The sequence below is a fragment of the Lycorma delicatula genome, chromosome 1 (assembly GCF_047948215.1).
Source record: "Lycorma delicatula isolate Av1 chromosome 1, ASM4794821v1, whole genome shotgun sequence".
NCBI lineage: Eukaryota > Metazoa > Arthropoda > Insecta > Hemiptera > Fulgoridae > Lycorma > Lycorma delicatula.
In genome coordinates, this window is record NC_134455.1 from 349,112,357 (window position 1) to 349,138,852 (window position 26,496).

General features: G+C 29.1%; 1 protein-coding gene across 2 annotated transcripts in view; it reads left to right on the plus strand.

Moving 5' to 3' along the window:
- Window positions 1–26,496, plus strand: part of gammaCOP (coat protein (coatomer) gamma) — a 79,913-nt gene that overhangs the window by 39,816 nt on the left and 13,601 nt on the right. For both annotated transcript variants that reach the window (XM_075382472.1, XM_075382473.1), the window contains exons 9-12: window positions 592–700; window positions 10,110–10,353; window positions 16,804–16,963; window positions 26,141–26,325. In XM_075382472.1, coding sequence (XP_075238587.1) covers window positions 592–700; window positions 10,110–10,353; window positions 16,804–16,963; window positions 26,141–26,325 — 698 coding nt within the window. The remainder of the gene's footprint in view (window positions 1–591; window positions 701–10,109; window positions 10,354–16,803; window positions 16,964–26,140; window positions 26,326–26,496) is intronic.

Sequence of the window (26,496 nt, forward strand, 5' to 3'; positions counted from 1 at the left end):
TTAAAAAAAATTATTTCAGGTTTTTCATATAACCTGAAATTCATGTGGAGGGAATAATGAATTATGAAAATATAAAGATGAACCACAGTGCAGAGTGGTGATACTTGCAACTGAAAATATGATGTTTTCTATGATGAATTAGAATCTTATCACGCTTTCAAAGGAAAGTGGGAAAATACATTTATCTAAGAAAATTAGATTGTGATGGATATATTTGAAAGATCCTCTGATAACAATCCCATTGAAAACATTTGAGGAATCTGTTTAGATAGTTGGCCAATGAGGATTGATGTTACGAAATCCAAGAATGAATTTACAGTAGTAGAGTTGTGTAAAACTACAATTGATTTTATACCAAATAGAATAAATAACATTATTTTCAACAAGGAGGGGATCACATTTTTAACTAGTTAATGTATTTTTGTGAGCGAATAAAACTGTTATCAATAATTGGAATTTAAGTTTGCATAGTACTGTATATGTAATAAGAGGGAAATGTATGGTAATAGAATTTAATGACTAGTAATATTTATTTTTTAGCAGTTGCTAGTCTCTTTTAGGATTAATATTTCTTTTAATTCTCATCTAAAGGTTTGGCACATCTGTGTGAGTTTATTGAGGATTGTGAACATACCAGCCTTGCTGTTAGAGTATTACATTTGCTTGGAAAAGAAGGTCCTCTTACGAAACAGCCGTCAAGGTGAGTTGTTTGTAGATAATTGTTTTCCTCTTGTATTATTTATATTATTTTTACCCCATGATAATTTTGATTGACAATTATGCAATGTTAGTTATACTGTGATACCCACCAGGTTGGTCTAGTGGTGTATGTGTCTTCGCAAATCAGCTGATTTTGAAGTCAAGAGTTCCAGCATTCAAGTCCTAGTAAAGACAGTTACTTTTATACGGATTTGATTACTAGATCGTGGATACCAGTGTTTTTTGGTGGTTGGGTTTCAATTAACTACACATCTCAGGAATGGTCAACCTAAGACTGTACAAGACTGGACTTGATTTACATTTATACATATCCTTTGAAGTATTACCTGACAGTGATTTCCAGAGGCTGAACAGGAAAAAGGAGGAAGTTATGCAATGATGTAAATGAAATTCTATTAATTGAACCCGTAAATTATTTTGCCAGGTGTTTTAAACAGAGCAGTTTTGTTATTCAACAATATTCACCATTAGGATCTTTTCTTGAATACTCAGGCTATTTTCTGATTACTAATAGGTTTTACTCATCATATACATTCCACAAAATTGATAATAAAAATAAAGTATAGGATTTATTATTTTCTAAAATCGAGTCTCTTAGAATTTAGATTACTGTATATTGATTTATTTTATTTTTTCATGTAATGACAGGCTCTTTTCTGATTGTATAAAATTTATGGCATTTGAAAAATGCCAGGACTTGAACTCAAGTACATTTTAGATGAGACAAAGATGCTACCACTCCATGACTTTTATATATAGGTGTCTCATAAGGAAATTGACATACTTCACAGGTGTATTCCTCTCATCAAAATAATGAGAGTTAAATATAGGTCTGGAAATGCTTAGTTAGTAAGTTAAAGCTAGCGAAAGTTTCCATCCGGAATTCAGCTCTCCTGGTGAATTTTTTAGGATGTTAATTGAAGGGTGAAATTAATGGTTTCCTATGGTTTTTGAAATGCAATGCACACTAGAGTACAATGGGAGAAAACAAAATGATGTCCCATAAAGCAATATTTACTCATACTACTAGTTTCATTCTCATACTACTAACATTTTAGAACTTGTTGACCCATGACCTCTCATTTTCTGTTGGTCTTCGCTATCATGGAATTGTACACTGCTATGTCAGTGTGTCTTAAACAAGTTACAATGATTGAATTTTTAACAGCAGAAAAAGTAAACACAAGTGACATTCATCATCATCTAAAAGTCGTTTGAAGTGATGCAATCATTTATAGTAATGGAACTTTTGATTGAAGTGCTGTGAGTAAGTAAGTTTTAAGACGTTAAACCTTTTGCATCAAAAGCTGGTGAAGCAAGTATTGAGGATGAACCTTACAGTGGTTAATCGATTTCTATGATTGATAAGAAGCACCAAAAAGAGGTGTATAAATTACACTATGATACACATATCTATGTAATCACATACACTGCACTGCATGTGCATTCAAATGCACGAGTATTTTACACAACAAAATAGTAATCACTTTGATTAAACCAAATTACACAACCAATTACACATATACAATGTGTCCAATGAGGAAACTGACATATTTCACAGGTGTATTCCTCATCAAAGTAATGAAACAAGTTTACATAAATAAAGGTCTGGGTACACCTGTGAAGTATGACACAATCAAGTTCACTTGTATACTTCTATTACTCCTATTTCATTCAGTTTTTTTAGATTAGAAGAGTTGATAGTAGTCTTTGATATTTAAAAAAAAATGTTTTAAAGTTGTTAAAAGGTTCCAGGATAATAGGAGTCTGGAAAGGTAAACTATTTACTGACTAGGATCAACTATTTACTAACAGAGGTATCCCAGTTGTAATACCAGACAAAGTAAATTGATGTGGTTATTGACATGGATTATTTTATTTATTTTGTGTCTGCATATTATAATGTAGTTAAGATTAGTAAGGTATGTCAGCTATGTTTGTTTAGTGTTCCACGATATTGGCCAGTTTAAGTGCAAGTTTAAGTGCCAGTTTAAGTGCAGTTTAAGTGGTATAAAGTGTGTTTTTGTGGAACTTTTAGTACTAAGTGAGAGGAATGCATGGATGTAATGTTTTTTTAATCTGTCTGTTAATTTTTGTTTTATTTAAGTTTGAACATTTAGATGGCGTCGGGGGGATACAACCTCCTGACAAGCAGTGTGATAAATTTTTTAAATGCCATTCGAAACAAAAAGTTGCAGTAGTAGTGTATTTATTATGTGAAAGAATATTTCATCAAAGTGATTTTGTGAAAATAAGAGGAACAAAATATATAAGTGATACATTAGTAATTTGTCCGGAGCATAATCTAACCTCAAAGTATGATGAGTCAATAAGTGACTTTGTAAGAACAGTAATAGCTGAGATTAAAATCTAAAAGCAAGAAGATAACAGGGCACAAATGCTTAAAGAACTACAAGAAGAATTTCGAGACACGCGTAATAATACAGTAAGAGATGAAGTTGCAGGATATAAAATCATGAAAAAAGAAAACATATTACTGAAACAATTAAACAAGGAATTAATCAATAAAAATGCAACTGTTAATGTAATTGAATTAAATACAAAAAAGTGAATAAGAAAGTAAACCAACTTTTACAGAAGTAAAACAAAATTAAATCTCAGATAAGAAGAGTACTGAGACTAGTAATAAAAAGAATAAACAATGATGATGATACTGACATAAAAGATAAAATAAATATTTTATCACTTCATGATAAAATATAAATCTATTCAAACTAAACAAATCTACATGAAGAATGATAATAAAATGATAAAAATTCTCCAAAATAAATTACCTAGTTGCTTTTAAAATTTAAGTGGAACAATTACTGAAACCCAAAATAAAAGTGGTTGGAATAGATAATTAAGGAAAGATCAACAATAAAAAAAATTGAACAAGATATAAATAACAGAAGTTCAGCAATTTTAGTAGCAAAGGCCAAGTTTTACACATGTACATCAATAAAAATACTGGAATGGATACAGTTATTATGAAAGTTTCATCTGAAATTTATATATATCCAAGAGAAAACAACAATCAAATTTTTGTAGGATATCAAATTGTAGAATTTATGATATGATAAATGTTACACCATGCTTCAACTGTGGTAAATTTGGACATAGTGGAAAGAAATGGAGAAACAAAGTTGTGTGCCTAAAGTGTTCTGATAAACATGAAACTAACATGTGCTCAAGTCAAGAAGTAAAGTGTCAAAATTATATTTATAGCAATAATAAATACAAATCTAATTATAACATTAATCATTTTGTCATGGACTTGAACACGTGTCAACTATATAAGAACAGAGTAAAAAGGTTAATCGAGATGATTGATTATTCTGTGACACCTGAATTACCGACATGCAACAATACAAATATTTCACGTCAACCAAGGGTAACTCAATGGATGACACCTACTACATCAATAACTAGACTACACAAAGGTCCCTTGTGCACTTTATACAAGCAACAGAATTGTCTATCTGCATAAATATGCAGTGGTCAGTGGCAAAGAGGATAGCAACTGATTCAAATGACGGTGGAGAATAGGATAGATATTATTGAAAGTATACATGACAATCTTGTGAGAGAAACAACATATTGTGATCTTGAAACTCTTAACAGAATTATGCATGATGATGATAGATTAATATTATACCTAAATATAAGAAACTTAAGTGCCAATCATGAAAAACTTAAAATTTTTGTTGAGAGTTTATCAACTATGCCTTATATTGTTATTTGTACTGAAGCTTGGAATCTTGAAAATCTTGCATGTTTTGTTTCACAGGGTATAGAATATATTACAATAATAGTAGGATTAACAAGTTTGATGGTGTTATATATGTGAAAGAAAATTTAATGGATAATACTGAAATTTTTCTAAAGTCAATATTTATAGGACCTATATTCCTCTGTACCAATATATTGTATTTTTTGTAATCAAAAACCAACTTGAGCAACAGAATTACAAAGTAAATGAAATGACACCTTATTTTTCTTTTCTTTATTCTAATAAAGAAAAGATGCGATCCCGTATCATCAGTTTTATCAAATTTATATATCAAAACAATTTTTTTTAGGAAAAATTAAAATATTACAATTAAAATTACTATCATATATAGAAAACATGAAGTCAGTTAAAATAATTACATATATATGACATCAATTAAGAATTAAAAATTAAAATTAACTTTAAAAATAAAATAATTAGAAGATTTATACCATGTAACCTGGCCACCCAATGTTACATTACTGAGTGGATTTGAAATTATTTATATACATTCTAATATATCTATTTTTTTTAAAAACATGCTGCCATCTGTTGCTGCTTTTATAATAGTGTTATCTTCATAATCTGAAAGTTGATAAAGTTGGAAATTCTTTTGTATATATATATAATCTCTGAGGTTATTTATAAAAGAAAAGCATCAGAAAAATCATCCTAACACAGGTATGGCATGCAAAATTATAAATTTTACAGAATTGAACTATATTTTCCCTTAATTTTATAATTGTATTTTCCTTAAAATTGTATTTACAGAAATGTAATGTACACCAAAAAGCAATTCAAGAAATGGTATCACACTTAGAGAAACATTAAAAAAATATTTTTTGTCTAGCAGTGATATCAGATATAGAATGTTGTTAAGGTGGTCAGCAATATTAGATTAACCCAATTTACCACTTTTATAATTTCTAATATATTCTAAAAATCTAGTAAAAGTTTGGATGTATATATATATATATATTCTCTCCAAAATGTCCAAACTTTTACTATTATTAGAGCTTTTACTAGATCCAAATCTTTACTAGATTTTTAGAACATATTAGTTTATAGTTTAAACTATATTTGGACGAATCTTGGAAAGGCGCCAGAGCTCTCAGGTTTATGAACTTGTCCTAAGTGCAACATAGTGAAACATAAGCTCATCTATATTTGTGCAATAAACCAAATTATTTTTGTCAATAAAGTTTTGAGAAAGTTCTTTTTGTCAGCTTCGAAAGCCTGAAATTTTTGTATTTTTTTAAAGTAAATTCCAATCTTGCAGTCTTGATCCTAACAGTTCAGCCTGTTGTTTTGATAAATTTAAATCCCTAATCAAGTCATTTAATTCACCTTGTGATATAAGATGTGGCTTAGTGGAAGATAATTCATGATCCTTTGGTTCACACCAAACTATAGGTACACCAAATGGGAAAGCCTTCTGTGTACCTTTCAGACATCCTCTTAAATATACAGAACAGTTAGTCCATACTATATGAGGAGCCCACGTCTTATCCTGCTCACTAATTTTGCACTGAAAGTGCAAATGATAAGCTTTTTTAATTAAAGGTGTAATGCTTTTTATTTGATTTTACGGTAAAATCACCACATACATAACAAAAGGCATCCGCATCATTTACACAATTTTGAGGCATTATGATGCTGCACTGTTAACAAACTTAAGACAGCAATAAGACTGAACAATTGTAATTCATTCCTAAATCCAGTGCTTAATACAAACAATACAGCTGTGTTTTCAGCTACATGTTTTGACCTGCACCGATCAAACATGATTAATCTTGTTCATGAAGGCTCACTCTTCCGTACTAGATATTATGTCATAATATGTGACTATGGTATGATTGAATTCTTTGTGTAGTATTGTTTATTTGTAGCTTACAAATCATGTTAACAAAGCTAAATAATAAAAAATGAGCTAATGAAGTATAATATAGGAGCTTAAAATCCTAGCTGTACATTAAAAAATGAAACAAACCTTTAATTAAAATTTAAAAATTTTTCAAAAATGGTAGGTGATAGAAAGATTCTGAGTTCATACTCATTTCAGCATAAAAAAACAGATTAAAATCATGTATCGCATGTTAGGAAACAAATATTACATTTATCAGTGTATTCGGACAAATTTGGAAATAGTGGAAATCAAGAAATTTAATTTAAATAGTAATAGTAATAGTTTGGAAATTTTGAAGAGATTTTATGTATATAAATACAAAAGAATTTCCAACATGATCAACTTTCATAGTATGAAGATGACACTATTATAAAAGCAGCAACAGATGGCAGCATGTTTTTAGATAAAAATAGATATAATCAGAATGTATATAAATAATGTCAAATCCACTCAGTAAAGTAACATTGGCTGGCCAGGTTACATGGTATAAATGTTCTGATTATTTTATTTTTAAAGTTAATTTTAATTTTTAATTCTTAATTGATGTCATATTTAAATATATGTAATTATTTAATTTAATTTACTTTATGCGTTCTATATATGACAGTCATTTTAATCTTTTAATTTTTTATAAAAAAAAAAGAAAAAAAATTAGTTTTTGATATGTAATTTTTATACAACTGATGATGTGGGAAGATCTTTTCTTAAAGATTTTTTCTTTAATGGAAAAAAGAAAAGAAAAATAAGGTAAGTGTCATTTCATTTACATTGTAATTCTGTACTTTGGTTGTTCAAGTTGGTTTTTCATTATAAAAAATACAATACTGAAATTATAGAAATAGACAGACTTAAAGTTCTAATACAAGTGTGAAACTTGTTGGGTTAAGCAACTTTGATATATTGGCTATATATATATATCACATGATATGTCTAAACTTGAATTAATCAGTAATATAAAGAAATTATTAAACCATCAGAAAAATCTCAAAAATCATATAATCATTGGAAACTGTAATATTAATTTGATAGAATATGATGATATAAGTCAGGAATTTTTTAACTACTTTCTTATGAATGGACATATATCCGGTTTTCACAGGATAACTAGACCATCCCATAATGAAAACAATGGATTGTGCATTGAAAATATGTTCATCAAAACCATATCATTAATCTTGAGGATATTAAAACTTGAAAGCTCGATGACTGACCATTAGCATTCGCATCTTTGAATAAATTGAAAACAATAAAAACAACTGGTATAAGATACAATTTAAATTATGGCTAACTCAAAAATTATACTGTAACAATTAATTGGATGGAATAGCATAAACTCTATGCAAGATCCAGTTGAAGCAACTCATAGTCTCATAATGGCAATAAGGAAATGTATTGATGATACCAAAGATATTAGTCAAGTTAGAAAAGATTGAGATAAAATACCCAGAAAGAATTGGATTACTACAGGATTAATAAACTCCTGTATTAGAAAAGAGTTCCTATATAAGATATGGAAATTAGAGCCCACGAATGAAAAATTGAAAACTGAATACAAAAACTATAATAAAACCTTAAGTAAAGATATAAAAATGACTAAAATGAATTTTGATAGTAAATTAGTAGAAAAGAAATCTGATAATATTAAGAATTTATGGAAATTTATAAACTGAAAACTTGGAAATAAGGTAAATATATTTAATGGAATAAATTACATTTATGATGATAGCAAGAACAAAATTGAAAAGCTTGAGGAAATTGTGAATATTATGAATACGTATTTTTGTGGAATAGGAGATAATTTAAGCAAAAAAGATTTTACAACTGTTGAATATGAATATAAAACTACCGCCTATGAATGAAAAAAACTATATTAAATGTACTGATGAGATAGAAGTACAACTAATCGTTAAATGTTTGAAATTAAAAAATAGAGGAGTAGATAATATTAATACAAAATAAATTGACATTAGGTTGTTATATAGCTGAACCCTTAGCTTAGCTCACATATTTAATCAGTGCATAGAGAAGGATGTATGGCCTGAAGCTCTAAAGAGAGCTGAAGTTATACTGATCTATTAAGCAGGTCCTAAATGTAATATGAGCAACTATAGGCCTATATCTCTAATATCGAATCTGGGAAAAATCTTGTGAGAAAATAATTCATAAAAGGATTTACTACTTTGTACTTGAATGTAAAATACTAGGACATAATCAATGTGGTTTTATAAACAATAAACTAATGATGCCCTCAGCTACATAACTAATAAACTATATAATGAATTAGATAAAAATAATTCAATGGCTGTTACATTTTTTGACCTAGCTAAAGCATTTGACCCTATAGACCACCGGATTTTATTGGATAAGCTTTGTAGATGTGGTATCAAGGGGAAAACTTCTCCTACAGGGTCAGGAAAAACTTTGAAACTTATGGAAAGTTATTTAAAAAACAGGCAACAGAATGCTAGAGTTGGAGTAGACAAAAGTGATTATAGGAAGATATCAATAGGAGTTCCACAAGGTACAATCTTAGGTCCTTCTATTATTTATATTGTATATCAATGATGTTCTTGTGGATACGTGTGAAAGTGCGATTTTGTTATATGCAGATGATGCAGCTGTTATTGCAGCTGCAAAAATTAGATTGAAGTTGAAAGAAAAATGAATGAATACTTAAACAATGTTTCAAATCGGCTAGCCCTGAATAAGTTTATCTCTGAATGTATACAACACAGTATTTATGACCTTTGGAACCTACAGTGATAGTGTACCCATGGAAATGAATGTACAAGTCAAAGCCGAAAAGAGTTGAATATATTAAATATTTAAGAATGATTATTGATTTTAACCTGAAATGGGATAAACACGTTGAGTATATAATCAAAAAGACTAAATACGTAGTATTTATATTTTTTAAGCTATTGAGAATCACGAACATAAAAATGTTAAGAATGAAATAATACGCCTTTTTCCACAGCTTAGTGATTTACAGAATTATTGCACGGGGTGGTGCATGCAAAACGTGCACAAACTTAATACAGTCTAGAAAAGAATATTGAGAATAATAAGGGAAAATACTTTTAGAGAAATTACCTATGAACATTGGCAGATGTTTTCTTATCATTCATTAAATTACAACTATATTGAATTACAAAATAAATTCATCAATTCCAATAGTACAACAAGAAATAAATATATTCCAGTGCTGAGAATAAATAAGATTATTACCTTCAAAAGCAGTTATACCAAAGCTATAAAAATATTTAATCTATTGCTAAATGGTCTCAAAAGATTAGTGAGAAGTAAGTGTACCATAAGCAGAAAACTTAAGAAATGGATTAGAATGAATATATAAGTTTTATATTTTGTTAAAATACTGAACAGGGTGCTTTAACTTGTTGAAGTGCTCTAGTTGAATTTTTTGAATTCTCTGCTTAAAAGGATGATGTATGGTTACTACTTTTGGAAATATTTATAAGATGTATATCTATTGTGTTTTAGTTATTAAGTTCATTTTGTTTTAATATGCAAGTTTCAGTCCTGCGAACAGGTGTAATCACTAGTAGCTCTGCTGGAGTACTGATGTGTATTAGCTGATGTATATTGACTAGTGAAATAAATAAATGTATTTTTATGGAATCGTAATTTAATGATAAGAAATTTAATATTAATTATTGAACTACTTAAAGTAGTATTTGGTATATTTTTCAGATATATTCGGTTTATTTACAATAGAGTAATATTGGAGAATGCAGTTGTACGTGCCGCTGCTGTTTCTGCGATGGCACAGTTTGGTGCTGCTTGTCCGGATTTGTTGCCCAATGTCCAAGTATTACTCGCTCGATGTCAGATGGATTCTGATGATGAGGTCCGAGATAGAGCTACTTATTATCATAGCATTTTGGAACGTTCAGACAAGCCACTTGCTAATCATTTTATTGTTGATACATTACAGGTAATTGTTTTTAGAGTATTTCTCTGGCTGTTATGTACATTTCCTCTAATGTGATAACTTATATTTGTTATAGGAAATATCAATTTTGTTGGATCTATTTGTTACTTTTTTTAATACTAATTGCTACCCAGTTATACTTAAAATTATAGTACAGTGTTGAACATAATTATATTTCAGAAGGAAGATTTCTAAATCATAAATGTAGGAGTAGTATTTTTTTTTTATTAGTGCTTAGTTTTTCTACTACCACTCTTAATATAACATCAGTAATTAGTTCAGTTTTATTTTTTATTTTAAAATTACATTGTCTAAGAGAAGATCTCAAACCCAGTAATATGTAAGGTATAGCTTTTTTATGAATTTTAAAATTAATTGCCTAACAGAAGGTTTGTTAGTAAGTTATACATGTACAGCTTTTTTATGATTTGCTTGTATAAGAACAGTTAGTTTTTTCACTGTGCTATCGAAATTAACTAATCTGGCTGCTAATTACTTTTCAAGTTCTCTTGCTTCTTCTGAAAATAAATTAGTCTTTTTTTAATATACCTTCAACATTTATATTATATTCTTGTGTAAATTATTCTCCTTATTTTAGTAATTATAAATCAATGAGCTGTTATACTTCCTCATATTATTTTTTACTTTTTTGTGGCAGTTCTCATTTTAACTTGCGCCTGCTTTCATTGGTGCAGGTAAATAATGCTTTTATTAAAATTTGAGGTATTTTTCAGTCTTTAGCCTATGTTCCTTTACAGCTTGTTCTACTTTGATCAAGAGCATACTAATTGAGATGATATATCATTAATTACTATATTTTATTCTTGCTTTAAATTTTTAGAGCTCTTTGAAATTTAGATTGTAGTACAGTTTTCTTTGAAATCAGATCATTTTCCTAGTTCTGTATCTGATTTTTTTCTTCTGTATTTATTTTCTGTATATTCCTTCCACGTATTAGCTTTCTTTTTACTGTCTGAGAGTGGTATTCCATACAAATATGATATCATACCCTGGCTTCATTTCCCCTAATTTTTTCCTAATGTTTAGAAAGGTTTTTGTAAATTTTTTTTCTTCATCATCACTACTTATAGTTATTTACAAGTTGGCTGCGGTATTTTTTTAATGTGTATAATTTTCATGGATTGTAAGTCTAACTGTGCAGTTTTTACTGGTGCATTACAGAATACTTTCATTTTACAAGTTTTTTTGCCTTTCTAATACTGTTGGTCATCAACAAAACTATTTTTTATTACTTATCACTGTGATGGTCTATTCAAATGTCTTTCTTATTTAGGCTCCAACCATACTGATCTCATATATCTGGTATTGTACCAAAGTGACAGTAAATTTTATCTTCTTTTTACCAACTATTAGGACCTGTACCGCCCTTAAGGAATTTTTTTTCTAATTTTCACCAATAAATATTTAGGGACCTCTGCTGCATTTAAAAAAATAAATTATATAAGTTACTTATATTTCATGTTTTCCCTCTGAAAATTAGAAAGTAGGAATAAATCTTATTTTTATAGAAAATTAATTTGAAATAAAGAATTTTGGGTAGAAAAATGTAATTAAGAATTCAAAAAATTGTATGAATGGAAAAAATCAAAAATCATTTGTGTTATTAAAATTAATAATCCAAAAAATGTATAAATTGCAAAATCGTAAAAATAATTTAAAAAATTGTACAAACTAAAAACATTATATAAATATTACAAAAATATGTAAATATTAAAACAAAAATTATGTAAAAAAACTGTTCTACAAATATCATACAGCCTGGAAAATATTTTATTATAAAAATCAATAATATGTTCATATGGAACATTTAAAATTATAATTGTATATCATAACATCAAACTAATTATGCTGTTATTATTATACAGGGAAAAAATATTTGCTTTTAAAGTAATGAAACATTTTAATAAAAACATTCATAGACAACATTAACTAAAACAAAAGGAAATCAATTTCTGTTAAACATCAACTGACATAATATTTTATCACTTTTTACGAGAACATATTTTGAAAATACTAGAAATTTATTTAGTTTTAAAAATGGTTTACTATTTTTCACAATAAAAAAAAATTGCAAAAATATTTAATCTTTGAATTATTGTTAAATTTGTAACAAAAGATTACAATAATATAGAAAATAAACCTATAAAATTGGCAGTGCATTATTTTCTGGAGGAAGTTATACTTAAAATACAGATAACCCAGTTGTTTTAGCATTTAATACAAAAATAATAATTTGAAAAATATTAAATCTATAAAAATCATAAATATTTTAATTCAAAGATTATTAAATCATTAAAATATAAGTTAAACTTTCAAAATATTTATTGCCAAATAAATTAAATCATAATAAATATTTTGAAAGTTTAACTTTCAAAGAGATATCCTAGTTGTATGTATATTTTTTGTAGATGCATTTTCAAAAATTATGATCAAAAAACTGAATGAAGTCATTCCTGAAATGATGTGTGAAGTACAGTATGTTTCAAAATGAATATCGTGGTTTATAGCTATGTAATATTTCTTAAATTTCAGGTACATTCATTAGTTATACATGAAATGAAACTCAAACAGTTTTAGCCATGCACAAGCTCATAAACTGTTTCCTGTACCTTCTGCTTGAAAGTTTAGTAGCAAAGATGGTAATCCCCTGACAGAAAGTGTGTTTTGCAGTTTGCAAAGTGAGAATCTGAATTTTCGTTTGAGCATTCTGTTAGAAGTTCCGTTATGATCCTCCAAGTGATAATAATGTTCGTAGATGGCATAAACAATTTGAAACTGCTGCCTGTATTTGTAAAGGGAAGGAGTACAGGGTGACTGAGTATGTCCAAAGACAATTTTGAACATATTAGAGAGTCTTTTGTGCATGGTCCTAGGAAATCTATTAGGAAGGCTAGCTGCGAATTAGCAATTCTAGTGACATCTGTGTACAGTGTTTTAAGGAAACACTTACAACTGTGTCCATATTTTTTACAGCTGTTACAAGTTCTAAAGCCTACAGAGTACAGTTTGTGTGCTAGCTTCGCAAATGAAATGATGACAATAAAGACTTTCTTTATTGTGCTATATTCAGTGACAAATCAACATTTCATGTTAATGGAAGAGTAAAAATTAATAATGTGTTTATCTGTGGATAAGAAATATTGCAGTGTGAATGAAACTCCTGAATCTTTTTTGTGCTGTATCCTGACGGCAAGTTTACGGGCTGTTTTTTTCACAGAAGCAAGTGTGTTTGGACTGAAGCATCAATTACTTCAGACTTGCTGATTAAAGTATGGGATAAACTCTCCTATCGGCTGGACGTGTACCATGTGACGAATGGTGCTCACATTGAACACTTGTAGGAAAAACTGTTTGAGTTGCTCTTTCATTTCACGTATAATTTATCAATGTAAGTAAAACTTAATAATTATTACGTAACATTAAAACCCTGTTATTGATTTTGAAACACACGGTAGGTATAATTATGATATGGTCAATTAAAGCATTTATTTAGATGCTGGTTGGTTATAAGTAGGACCTTGTACCAAACACTATGAATTTTGTATTAAAATGGTACAGTATCAGTCAACTGAGTCTGGTACAATTTAATTCTTCTAATGTTAGAATTTAATATTTAGAATTACTCAGTATGACATAAAAAAATAAGTTGGAGGATAGACAAAAAAGTGTGGGAGGTTTTTCACCTCCCACACTGAAGGGAAACAGAGGAGAGAATAGGACGCCTCACTGTAAATACTCGTTCAGGGTATACTTAACCAGTGCCCCAGTCAATGTGTTAACTAATCTTACTTTATCGCTTTCTACTCTATTTATTTATTTTGCTTCTTATATTCAAATGCCAAATATTTGTTTGAAAATGCTATTGGAATTTTGGAGATGACAAAAAAGCTGTAGATTTAAACTGGATATCACAACTGAACAGAATATCAAAGAAGATGTTGTCCAAACATATTCTATTGATAGAAGATGATTAAAGTCTTAGGGACGAAATATTAAGATTAAGAAACAAGTGTTACTCTTTAAGTCTATGTATGTAAATGATGTCTATAATATTGTGAATTCCAGTTATAATTCTGATTATTTGTGTCGATCTCAAAATAAAGACTTGTCTGTCAGCTTAGGATGGTAAAATCTAATTTATTTTAAGAGGGAGTTACATAGATTTGAAGCTGATGAAAAGTGTAGTATCTGTCATATGATGAGCATGGAATGTCTGTTTCTCCTCATTACGATGAAGATATGTCTTGCTGTTTGTGGAGGATAGCAGAATTCAAAAGGAAAAAGATACACTTTTTGGTATAAAAGTTAAAAAGCAACTGAACTATGTATATGTGTACATGTCAGACATTAAAAACGGGTTTTTTAAACATTCAGGAGGAAGATTTTTGAAAATTTAAAATAAAATATGTAATTATCTATAATTTTAGTTTGTTAGGTTGTGTTTGTTTTATTAATAATTTATAATTGCAGAGGAAAAACGAAGAATAAAAAAAAGATTAAGAATTTGAAGTTGAGCAATATTATTAAATAGTAAAAGATTTTATATGGACATTATTGGAATAAATTGATAATTAAATTTAAATATTGTAAATGAAGTGATTTGGAATTGTAGTATTTGAAGATTAATATTTTTTTTTATATAAACTCAGCTGTTTTCTAATTCTTTACTTATATAAATAAATTATTATTGTTATTAATTTTACATCTTCCATATCAATACTTTCAATAATCACGTACTATAAGTTCAGAAAAAATAGGAAAACATGAGTTTGTAATATCAAAAGAAAGTAGTTACATTGTATGAGATTCTACTGGAAAATATAATTTAATCAAATTAAACTAATCTTGTACAATCACCAATAACTTCCCTGTGTATGGAAAAGTTATTTTTGTGTTGAGATTAGAGAAATAATCTTGAAATAAAATTTTTGTATTATTCAGCTATTTTTGTTATTGTTCTCACAAATTTATTTAGCAGTAATTAAAATTTTAATAATATTATTGGTGCAGAAAATGTGTGTGATCAAGTTGGAAGCTTTATGAAAACTAAAACCGTCCATCAGATTTTTATACAAATCGCATCCATCACCTTTTAGATTCTGTGGAGTGGTATTAAGATTTTGTTTTTTAATGATATTTTACCATGGTGAGAACAAAACAGAGACTGTTTATTAAACTTCCTGTTGCATAACTTGACGTTCATCATTTGTTACTAAAAAACTATTAGACCAATCATGTTTTTTTGACCAATCTTTTCATATGCAAATACATTCTATTTTATCATTTACAAAATTTCAGATCAGTATCTTTAATAATTTTTGAGTTATTCAAACCGTAAAAGCACATTATGTGTGGATGGATGTATACCGTGTAAATATACAAGACAAGGCTTATTAAATTCATAATTTTATTTTAAATAGATGAATATGATATTTGATGAAATGCATTGTTAAACGTGCATTTATTAGGGATTATTTGTTAGAATTCATCGTTGTGTTATTGTGGTAACTAAAAAAAAAAATAAATCACCCTTCAGGAAGTCAGTTCTTTTTTTTCTGATAGTCTATCCTACATTCACAGATTGAATGTTTTACAATTTAATGGTTGTATAAACCTGTACCTACTAACTAATAAGAGCTAGACTGCTTCAAGTCTGTTTAGGGAGAAAAAAGGTTATTCATGAATAACTATTATTATTATTTTTTATAAATTAAGTAAAAACAAAATTATAAAAATAAAAAAAAGATCACTAATTTTGATAAAAAATGTTGAAGGTGATAAGGTAAAAATATGGGCTGCATGTGTAAAAATTTTAGTATGTTCAATTCAGTGGTTTTTTTAAAATAACAAGCGATAAAAGTCAAGGTGCACAACAGAAAACTCAAAAAATGATATCTTTTGTTTTTCACTGTGGTAAAACATTTTAAGAAAAAAGTGTAAAACTAAAGTTTAATATCATTAAATGCAGAATAAAATAATCTAAAAGGTGATGAAATTTGTTTCAAAATCTAATAGAGAGTTCTATTTTAGTATAGACTTTTCGTGGATTTACATCCTGGATTGTATATTCAATACTATCTAGAAGTTACTTTTTACTTTAGCTTTCAACTTGTTACTATAGCTTTTTATTTTTAATAATAATGCCATTTAAATGTGCATTGAAAAGTGTGAAAACATATTAATTTTCCATTTAATTACCACACACTGGTATCTGTGTTTGTATGTTATGCATTTTGAAGTTACTTCTAAAAGTATAAAAGTGGATTAGCCTTTATCTGTTTAAATATTATTAAAAAGAGAAACTACTGCTCTGATGAAAATTGATAAAAAGGTGCTCAGTAATTATGATTAAATAAATGTAAAAGAGTATGCTTGCTTAATATTATGAATTTGGATTTTTATTAAATATATCAACTTTAATGTTTTAAATAGGTGTCTGTTCCAAGTCTAGAAAAAGCTTTGCATCAATATACATTAAATCCCAGTGCCATTCCGTTTGACATGAAATCTGTTCCTCTGGCATCTGCTGTTCCAACAGAAGATCCAAATGCTGTTATTAAGATTGCTACTGATGGAATTATTACTACTCCAGGTATTTAATAAAACTATTATTTATATTTGTCTTATTTATACTACCGCATTTTAAAGTTTAGATTTGAACAGTTATCACCTCTGTTTTGCTTTTAATGTGTATACAAATTTAATTCAAAGTTCGTTTTATTGAAAGCTTTTTGATATCTGCTATTAAGATTACAAAATAACCTGCTGAAGGAGGTTACAAAAATCTTGAAAGGATGACATTCCATTTCATTATAAAAATTTCTTCACTGAAATTCAATGTTTTGAATTCTCCATAGTTCCATGTGTATATTTCTGAAAATAGATCATGTAATAAATTCTGCAAATACAGCAAAAAGGTTTTATACATATATATTTATTATTTTACTGAAATTAATTTTTTTAGTCATATTAATCATCTGTACTTTTAAATTATATTTAAACTAGCTGCAGAGCATGCCTATGGATGCCTCCGCAGTTAGGCCCTCCAGGCAGGTTGCCCTGGTGGGCGGTGTCTTGGAATGGAACTATTATGTGTCCAAAATTGATTACCTCTTGTGTAAAAAAATTTTTTTTTTTATTGATGAAAATTGATATAATGAAAGTTAAATTAGAAATTTAACTCTAGAAATAACTATTAACAAATTGAGATTTTCCACTAGTGATCGGTACATTTCGGTGCCTACTTTTTGGTTATAGATCATTATTTTATGAAGAAAATCAATCACATAAACAAATAAAAAATATATAAAAAAAATTTTATAACAATTCTTAAATTAAATGCACTAAAAGGGAAAAAATAATTTTAGGACAGTATCTCAGAGTGGATTTGACAACAAGCTTTGATGATGATATGTAAGATTATGTGAAAGTAATAGCTTCAAATTAAAAATTTGATGTTTTTGCAAATTTTTTCTTATGCGTGTTTGCACCCCACTCTTCAGGCCATTCATCACGCATAAGAAAAAATTGGCAAAAACATCAAATTTTTAATTTAAAGCTATGGCTTTCACATAATCTTATATATTACCAAAGCTTGTCAAATCCATTCTGAGATACTGTTCTAAAATTATTTTTTACATTTTATTAGTGCGTTTAATTTAAGAGTGGTTATTAAGAAGTTTTTTTATATATTCTTTATTTTCTACTTTTTAGTCTTCATAAGTTCATACTTTGCAGCTGTACTAGTGCACATGTTTGAATGTATTTAGCTAAAGATCGGATCAGTATGTTTTACGGTGGGTGAGTGCAATCAAAACATAGGGCTAAACGATTTAATTTCTGGATAACAAAGATGTGGTCGATCAAGAGTGTACTTGATGCGTTAAACAGTTAGTGCCTGACTGCTGATACATATGGCGTTTAAATCATGAAAATCAAATGAGCGGTTATCAAGATATTACGGTGTCACCGCATTGCACTCCTTCCCCTTATTTCCGAATGGTATCTTGAAAATATTGTCATTTGACGGGTACCACTGGAAGTGGATGGGGTTATCGTTGGGGGAGGTCAAAAAATTTTTTCAGTGCTAGGACTGTTTGTTTTCGAGATAATTCAGATGTGGTTAAAAAGTACTAAATTTTCCCAAAACTTTGATATATATGTTGCATATATATTGATATATATATGGTATATCAATATATAATAATATAACAAATATACACTGGACCACACGAGACATGTATTAACGAATTGGAATTTTCAGCTAATTATTGGTATATTCTGTGCTAAGCTAAGGGGGATGCGCACGCATGCACACATGCACACACACACACACACACAAATGCCGTTTTGTAGGGTAGGATTCTCTTAAATGAACCACCTAGTACAGAATATCGAGTTTAGACATGTCTTAAAAGCATAAAAATAAATTAAAAAGTAACTGAGAAGATCCAAAATTTATTAAAGGTATCGTCACTATTATAAGAAATATATGTCAACAAAACAATATTGAATCTAATAAAAAATGTTATACACAAAAAAAAATCTTACCTATAGGGTTTTCACTCTCAGCAATTATGTTAGAAATATATTTACAGGATTTTGAGAGTATAGAACATTGCATACACATAAAACTTTAATAAGGACACACTATGTTGATGATATTCTCATTATATATAACTTTGTAATAAACAATGAAAATTTAAAATTCACATTTGAAATAGTTAATAGAATGTTAAATTACTTAGATGTTAGTATCGAAATAAACAAGGACAACCAAATTGAAACATTAATATATAAAATACCTACAACTAATAATATAACAATTCATAAAAATCAATTCATCCTTCGTCTCATAAAAATTAATACATAAATATGATTAATAGAACAATCAAATACACACACAATAACAAAGAAAAGTTAAATAATAAAATAAACATCATAAAACATTTAGCCATTGAAAATGGATATGATACTACTTGTTGGGTAAAGTTAACAAAAAATAAAAGAACACACAGCTCGTATTTGCCAAAAGAAATTGGACTTTAATTAGAAAGAAAACAAATGAACTTATGATAAATCATAACCTTAAAAAATTAAAAGAAATTATGAAATAAACATAACTTAATGATACTTAAGAAATATCAGCTGAATCAACATATGAATAATGATATTAAATGAGAAAATATATGAATGTACATTTTTCAAATACACATTTTGAAATCTACAATATAACAAAGCCTGAAAACAAGAGAACATAAAACATGTTATTTTCAATTAGATACTTATAAACATAACATAATAAAAATAGTGTAACTGGAAAGCTGTTGCGTTACTGACATATTCTGTAATAATGAAAAATTAGCAATGAACAAATGTCCTTAACTTAGAAAAATAAATTACAACAATTCTTATTATTGGCACTGGCCTTTTCTGATTTATGAACAACAAACTTAGCATTAAATAATTCAAACATGTAATTCTAGTTTAATGTAGAAAAAAGGCCACAATAATATTCTAGTACAAAAAGAGTTAATTACAAAAATCAAATTGAAATAAACAAATATATAAATAGAGTTCATTTAGTAGTAAGCTTTCTTGAAAATATAAAATTACAAAGAAGTCCTAAAACATAACTGCACATCAGGAGTAATTTGCTTTAGGTTAATTTAAGAGCAGTATTATGAATACAGGATTAATCTCAGCGATTAATAAGTTACAAGATTGAATGATTACAATAACAACAAATTGTAATAATTAAGCACATAAAATAGGCACCTGAACAATGACATAACCTTATATAAGCCACCTTTCGTGACTGCACTTAAGTGAATAAATGGTTTTTAAACCAAACTTGAAATTGAAATGCATAATGTACGATTAACTGATTGTTCCACAAATTTTACTGATAAAATAACTTTAACGTAATAAATAATGAAAATTGAACTTGCCTATAGAACACAAATATTACCAAGAGACGAACTCGTGAATGAAGGTAAATGAATACATACAGTAATCCTGGGCGTAGTCCGCAGTGGTGTATCAGGAATACAGGGGTGAGACGTGGTTTAGAGGTTGAGCAGGACGTGGCGTCTCAAATATGTAGCAACGAGTTGGGAGAGATTCTGCATCGATGAAAATGTAATCAGCGGCTTGAGAAGATTCGGCATCGATAGAATTGGCAGTTTGTAGTGATTGACACACTATTAACAGAGATGTAATATACTGAAGTGGAAGATTAACTTAACAAAGAAACGAGGGAAAACAAAACATAGAGATCGGTGAAATCATGAAACACTGACGAGTAGAACTAGAGAATATTTCGACAAAGAAATACTGCAACGTTTATAAGAGTATGAAGACGACGAAAGTATTAACATTATATGAGAGAGAGAGAGAGAACATCGAAGCCTGGTCCTCCAAGGCTGGAGGACCAGTATCCGCATAATGTGAAAGTCAGGACTAGAATGAACAAAGCTGGCGTGGTGAGAAGTAGGGGAAGCGAACAAAGCAAAGGACAGAAGAGTGTGTGTGTGTGTGTGTGTGTGTTGATAACAAGAGTAGTATCTTAGTGTTAGTACGAGAACGATTAGAGAAAACATGTGGAATTCGGGAACGAAGACATAACAAAAATAATTTACAAGCAAGCAGACCATTAAAGGATTACGTAAGACTGATAAAAATAAATTTCTGAATACGCACAAGTTGAAGAAATGGCATTAGGGCAGACAAAGAGAAATAGACTTCTAGGAACTAAGACAATATTGAAATTGGTGAGAACAAAAACACTTAAGAAAAATATATATATTAAGACTAAACAGCAATAAATAAAGTGTGATAGAAATAAGCTGACACCAGTATGATGATGCAACAGTAAGTCAAACTGGAGCCTGAGAGAAATTGATATCGAAAACAAACCCAAACAACCTATTTTAAAATACACGTTTGATAAGCCTTAAAAAATGCAAAATAAATTTACCAAGCCTGTAATAATTACAACACTCAACCATAACCTTGAATTCATTGGAATAAAACAACTTTACGCGTTGGCGTAAACACTACTTTATTAATGTTTATAATAAACAACTATCAAAACACAATAACAAAAAAAGATTCCTTACAACCAATATATATATATATATATATAATAAGACACAAAAGAGTGAAAAATATCCATAAGTACCAGATGTTTCAAAAATTTAAAAATATATAAAAATTTGTTTAGATATTTACAATTCAGTTGAGGTCTCATTTCATAGCAAAACACATTAAGTTTTGATTCATGTAGTTCACTATTACCAAATTTGGCTACCATTGCTGTCAGTTTTGTTAAAAATTCACTGGTGTGGAACATGCTTGCTATATGTTTTAGTTTCACAATTTGCAGCCAGCAACTGCAGTTCAATGTAATTTTCGTAGAGTGTGGTAAGAAGCCTATTAAGTATGCATACATATTTACCTACAGGTTGGTCTAGTGGTGAACTTGTCATTGCAAATCAACTGATTTCGAAGTCGAGAGCTCTTTTCTTCAAATCGTAGTAAAGGCAGTTACTTTTATACTGATTTGAATACTAGATCGTGGATACCGGTGTTGTTTGGTGGTTGGGTTTCAATTAACCACACATCTCAGGAATGATTGACCTGAGACTGTTCAAGACTACACTTCATTTACATGTGTACATTATCCTCATTCATCTTCTGAAGTAATACCTTACGGTGGGTGTGGAGGCTAAACAGAAAAGAAAGAATAGACGTATGTATAAAATTTACGTTTGGTACCAAACCTTCGTTGAGACAGGTTATTCTCTTAAACATACAAAATCACCAGGACACCCACGCGTTCTTGAAACTGCTGTGGAACAACTTAGAGAAAGCTTAGTTGGAAGAAATCAACTCGATGTGTGTCACGTGAGTCTGTTATTCCACAAACAATTGTTTGGCACATATAAACAATTGCACTTGAAGCCGTACAAACTAATCGTGGTTCAAGACGTTACAGATGTCGACAGAGTTACTCAGTTGCAATTTTGTGTAGTAATGATGGATAGAATTACAGACAACGCTAACATTTTAGACAATGTAATCTTTAGTGGCGAGTCAATGGTTCACATCAGTGGCAAGGTAAACACCCATAACTGCCAAATATGGAGTAGCAAAATCCTACATGAAACTTTACAACACATTCATGATAGACCTGAGGTCGTTGTTTTTTGTGCCCTATGCAAACAAACATTGTGTGACCTGTTCTTCTTCTAGGAGGCAACCACAAATGGTATTGTTTGCCTTGACATGCTTCAAAATTTTCCAATTCCTCAGTTAGACGATGATGACTAAGATGGATGCTGTTACTATCAGCAAGTTGGAGCACCACCTCACTACCACCTAGAAGTCAAATTTCTTGGTCATGAAGGTACAATTGCATGGCCATCTTGCTCACCAGATTTGAGCCCGCTAGATTTTTTCTTGTGGGGGTTTCATTAAAAATTGGGTTTATGTACCACCTTTGCTTGCTGGTCTTGTTGAATTAAGACTTCGAATTAACACTAGTGTAGCTGCAGAGGTAATGCCGGACTTGCTGGCCACAGACTGGAATGAAATCAACTTCAAGTGGGATGTATATCACCTTACAAATGGAAGTCATATCGAACCAAAGTAATTGGGTGACAAACTTTGTGTTTTTCTATGAAATGAGACTTCAACTAAATCTGTAAGTTATCTATTTTTATCGCAATAAGCTTTTAAAGTTGTGAAGTCCTTTTTGAATCACCCAGTATTTATACACTAATAATATTGAAAAAATTACTAGAACTTAAAATAAAGAAAATTTAAACCAGCATACAAACATAATATTAACATAATAAAATATTTAAAAAACGGAAGTAATAAAAAAAGTAAATAATCTGTGTGGAATTTATAAAATTAAATATAATGATTGTGATGGAATTTATATAAGAAAAACAAATAGATCCTTTAAAACTAGATTTCTTGAACATTATAGGAATTATAAAAATAATAAATTAGGTTTATCTAATATGGCAGACCATTTGATAAACAATAAACATTCTGTTTCTGATAACACAAATTTAGAAATATTAGAAATTAATAAAGATGATATAAAATTAAAAATATTATATGTATTATAAACAAAATTTCAGTTTGATACACCATCAGACAGTGTATGAGGGAGACTGTTTTGTAAATATAAATTGTAACAGATAGCAGCACTTTTGTAATAAATTAATTGGCAATTTTAATTTTAATATTACAGTAATGAACAAACATTACACCATGTACATAGTTTGTTTTAGTATTTTTAATTTTTGAGATATATTCAAATGAAAAAACTCTCTTTTATAACATTTTTGTAAGAGTGTAAGGAAACGTGTAAGTCAATATTGCTGTACATAAAATTTACTAACTTAGAAAAAAAAATGTATATACATTTTTTCATTGTTAAATAATTAATTTTTGATTTATTTAATTATTTGTGGTAAAATAAATAATCATAATTAAGTAAAATAATAAAATCGTAAATCATTTTTGGGTCATTTCTGACATTTGGTTTTCTCATAATATTGTCAATGCCCATTATGTAAAAATTATCTTAATGCCAAAAAAATCCTATTTTTAATAGGTGAAAATACCTATTAAATTTATAATATATTTTTACACAATAAAAAACAAAAAGAGAATTAAAATGTTCATTTATTTAGTATCCTTTTTTAAAAACTAAAAATCTATTGTCAAGTGATTAGTGTTTTGTTCTTTGTTCAAATTACAAAATAAAAATACTATACAAATAACTGAAAACGCTTTAAAATGACTCTTGTTTCCTTACAGTATAAATGATTAATATAATCCAATGATTCATATATTGCATTGATCTCTGTTTTGTCTGAAGCTCAGCAGAAGAATTTTGATTATGATTGGTCTGTTAATGTATAAATAAAAAAAGAATTACAGCTAAGAGGGTATGGCAGAGTTATAGTTGTTAGAAGTTTTATAAGACAGTGTTGTTTTAATTATACAGGTGGCACAGGGAAACTGGAAATTTTGAAAGTAGTAGTGGCAGCCTTGAGAAATTGGTAGAAAGATGGGAGTGCCATCTTTCTGCACACAACTACCTGCCATTTAGTAATCATGGATCAGTGGGTCGTTACACAATGTGCATTTGCCGTGAAGGCATTTATTTTATAAAAATGGTGACAATGTGACTGCTGTTCAACGAGAATGCCAATGTCATTACAATTTAGGATGACATGGTTGTGTTCAATCTTGCTACGCCATCAAGGGTTGAGAATTTTGAGGAGATGGGTTCAGTTCTAAAAAAGAAACCACAAGAGGTCAATGAACCCCAGAAGAATTGAAGCAGTTTGCAAGTGGAAGAAGCCCACGATAATCGGCAAGGAAACACGCTACAGTATTTGAACCTAAACTGAACATCCATCTGTCGAATACTCCACAGTGATTTGAAGTTTCACCCTTACAAAATTCAAGTTGTACAGGAACTGAAACCATCAGACTATGTGGTGCGACAACAATTTTGTGATAAAGTGATTGAAAAGATTAATGACGTTCCTAATTTTGTTGATAACCTTTTCATGTCAGATGAGGCTCATTTCCATATCAGTGGGTATGTAAGCAAACAGAATTGTAGTTATTGGGTGGCTGAAAACCCTTGTCAATTGCATGAACAAAATACACAGCCAAAATATTAAAGTTTGGCATGCCGTAAACACAAGGTGTGATTGGGCTTTAGTTCTTTGAGGATGAGATAGGGAATGCGATGACCGTAACGTCTGTATGATATGTTTGAAACTATGCTGTATTATATCTTCATAATCCTTTGTTTTAGCAAGATGGGCTGTGGCTCCATCTGCCAGAGTGTCGATGGCAGCCATTTGATAGCTCTTTGATAACCATGTAATTTCACGGTTTGGTGACATTCATTGGCCCCTAAGATTTTTCTGTGAATTTTTCTTGTGGGACCACCTCAAAAATAAAGTGTACTCCACTTGCTCAACAAAAATTGCTGTGTTGAAAACAAACATTCGAGAAGAAATCGCTGTTATTCCCATGGAAGTATTTCAAAGTGCTATGCAAAATCTCAGCATTCACTTCCAGGATGCATAAATTCAAATGGCCATCATCATCTTATGGACATTATTTTTAGAAATTGAAATTTTTTGTGTTGGGATATGTAATGACATGCAATTTACTTTTTATTTTCAACAATAAAACTTGTAAATTCATTATTTTATGTTTGTGAGATTTACTTCAAAATTCCCTGTTTCCTTGTGCCACACTATGTCAAATCTTTATTTTATCTGTTGATACATATAACAGTTGAATACAGTGCTCGATCAAGATGTTCTTGGTGCAGGTTTTGAGATCTGCTGAGTAGTTTTTGATGCTAAAAGAAATAATCCTTTTGTAATACATTGTAAAGTATTATAAATGAACGTTTGTAATAAATGAATTCTTTGGAATTTCTGAGTAAGAAATTTTGTTACTTAATCTTTTAATTGGGTTTAAAAGAAAAATTTTCTTTTGTTAAAATTATAGTACTTTAAATACATTATTCACTGCTTGCAGAACTGTATAAATTAATGAAAAGGACTAAATACATAAAATTTTAATGGGAAAAATGTTAAATGATTACCCTTTAGTTTTTTGGCTCGAGAATAGAGAATTTCTTCTGTTAATTTTATGTTGTACTTATAAATGTTTTAATCAATTTGATTTTAATTTATGTTTCATTCTTATACAGGACCAAAAGTACCGGTGCTCAGCCGAGAAGAAAGTAATGCTGAAAAATTGCTGAGTGTTCCACAGTTGGCAAATCTACCTGGGCCTTTATTCCATTCATCTGATTCGGTTCAGTTAACAGAATCTGAAACCGAATATGTTGTGCGGTGTTTTAAACATACTTTCCCGCAGCATCTTGTTCTACAGGTTGGTAGCGGTTTATTTTAGAACTTATTTAGATGTGTTTTTTTTATTTTTATTCTGATCGATGTGAAGTCAAAAGTTATTTCACCAATTTATCTGATGATATTGTTAAATTGCAGTAATTGATAAACTAAGTTTATGAGGTTTTTTTTTGTATTGATGGATTTACTGTTA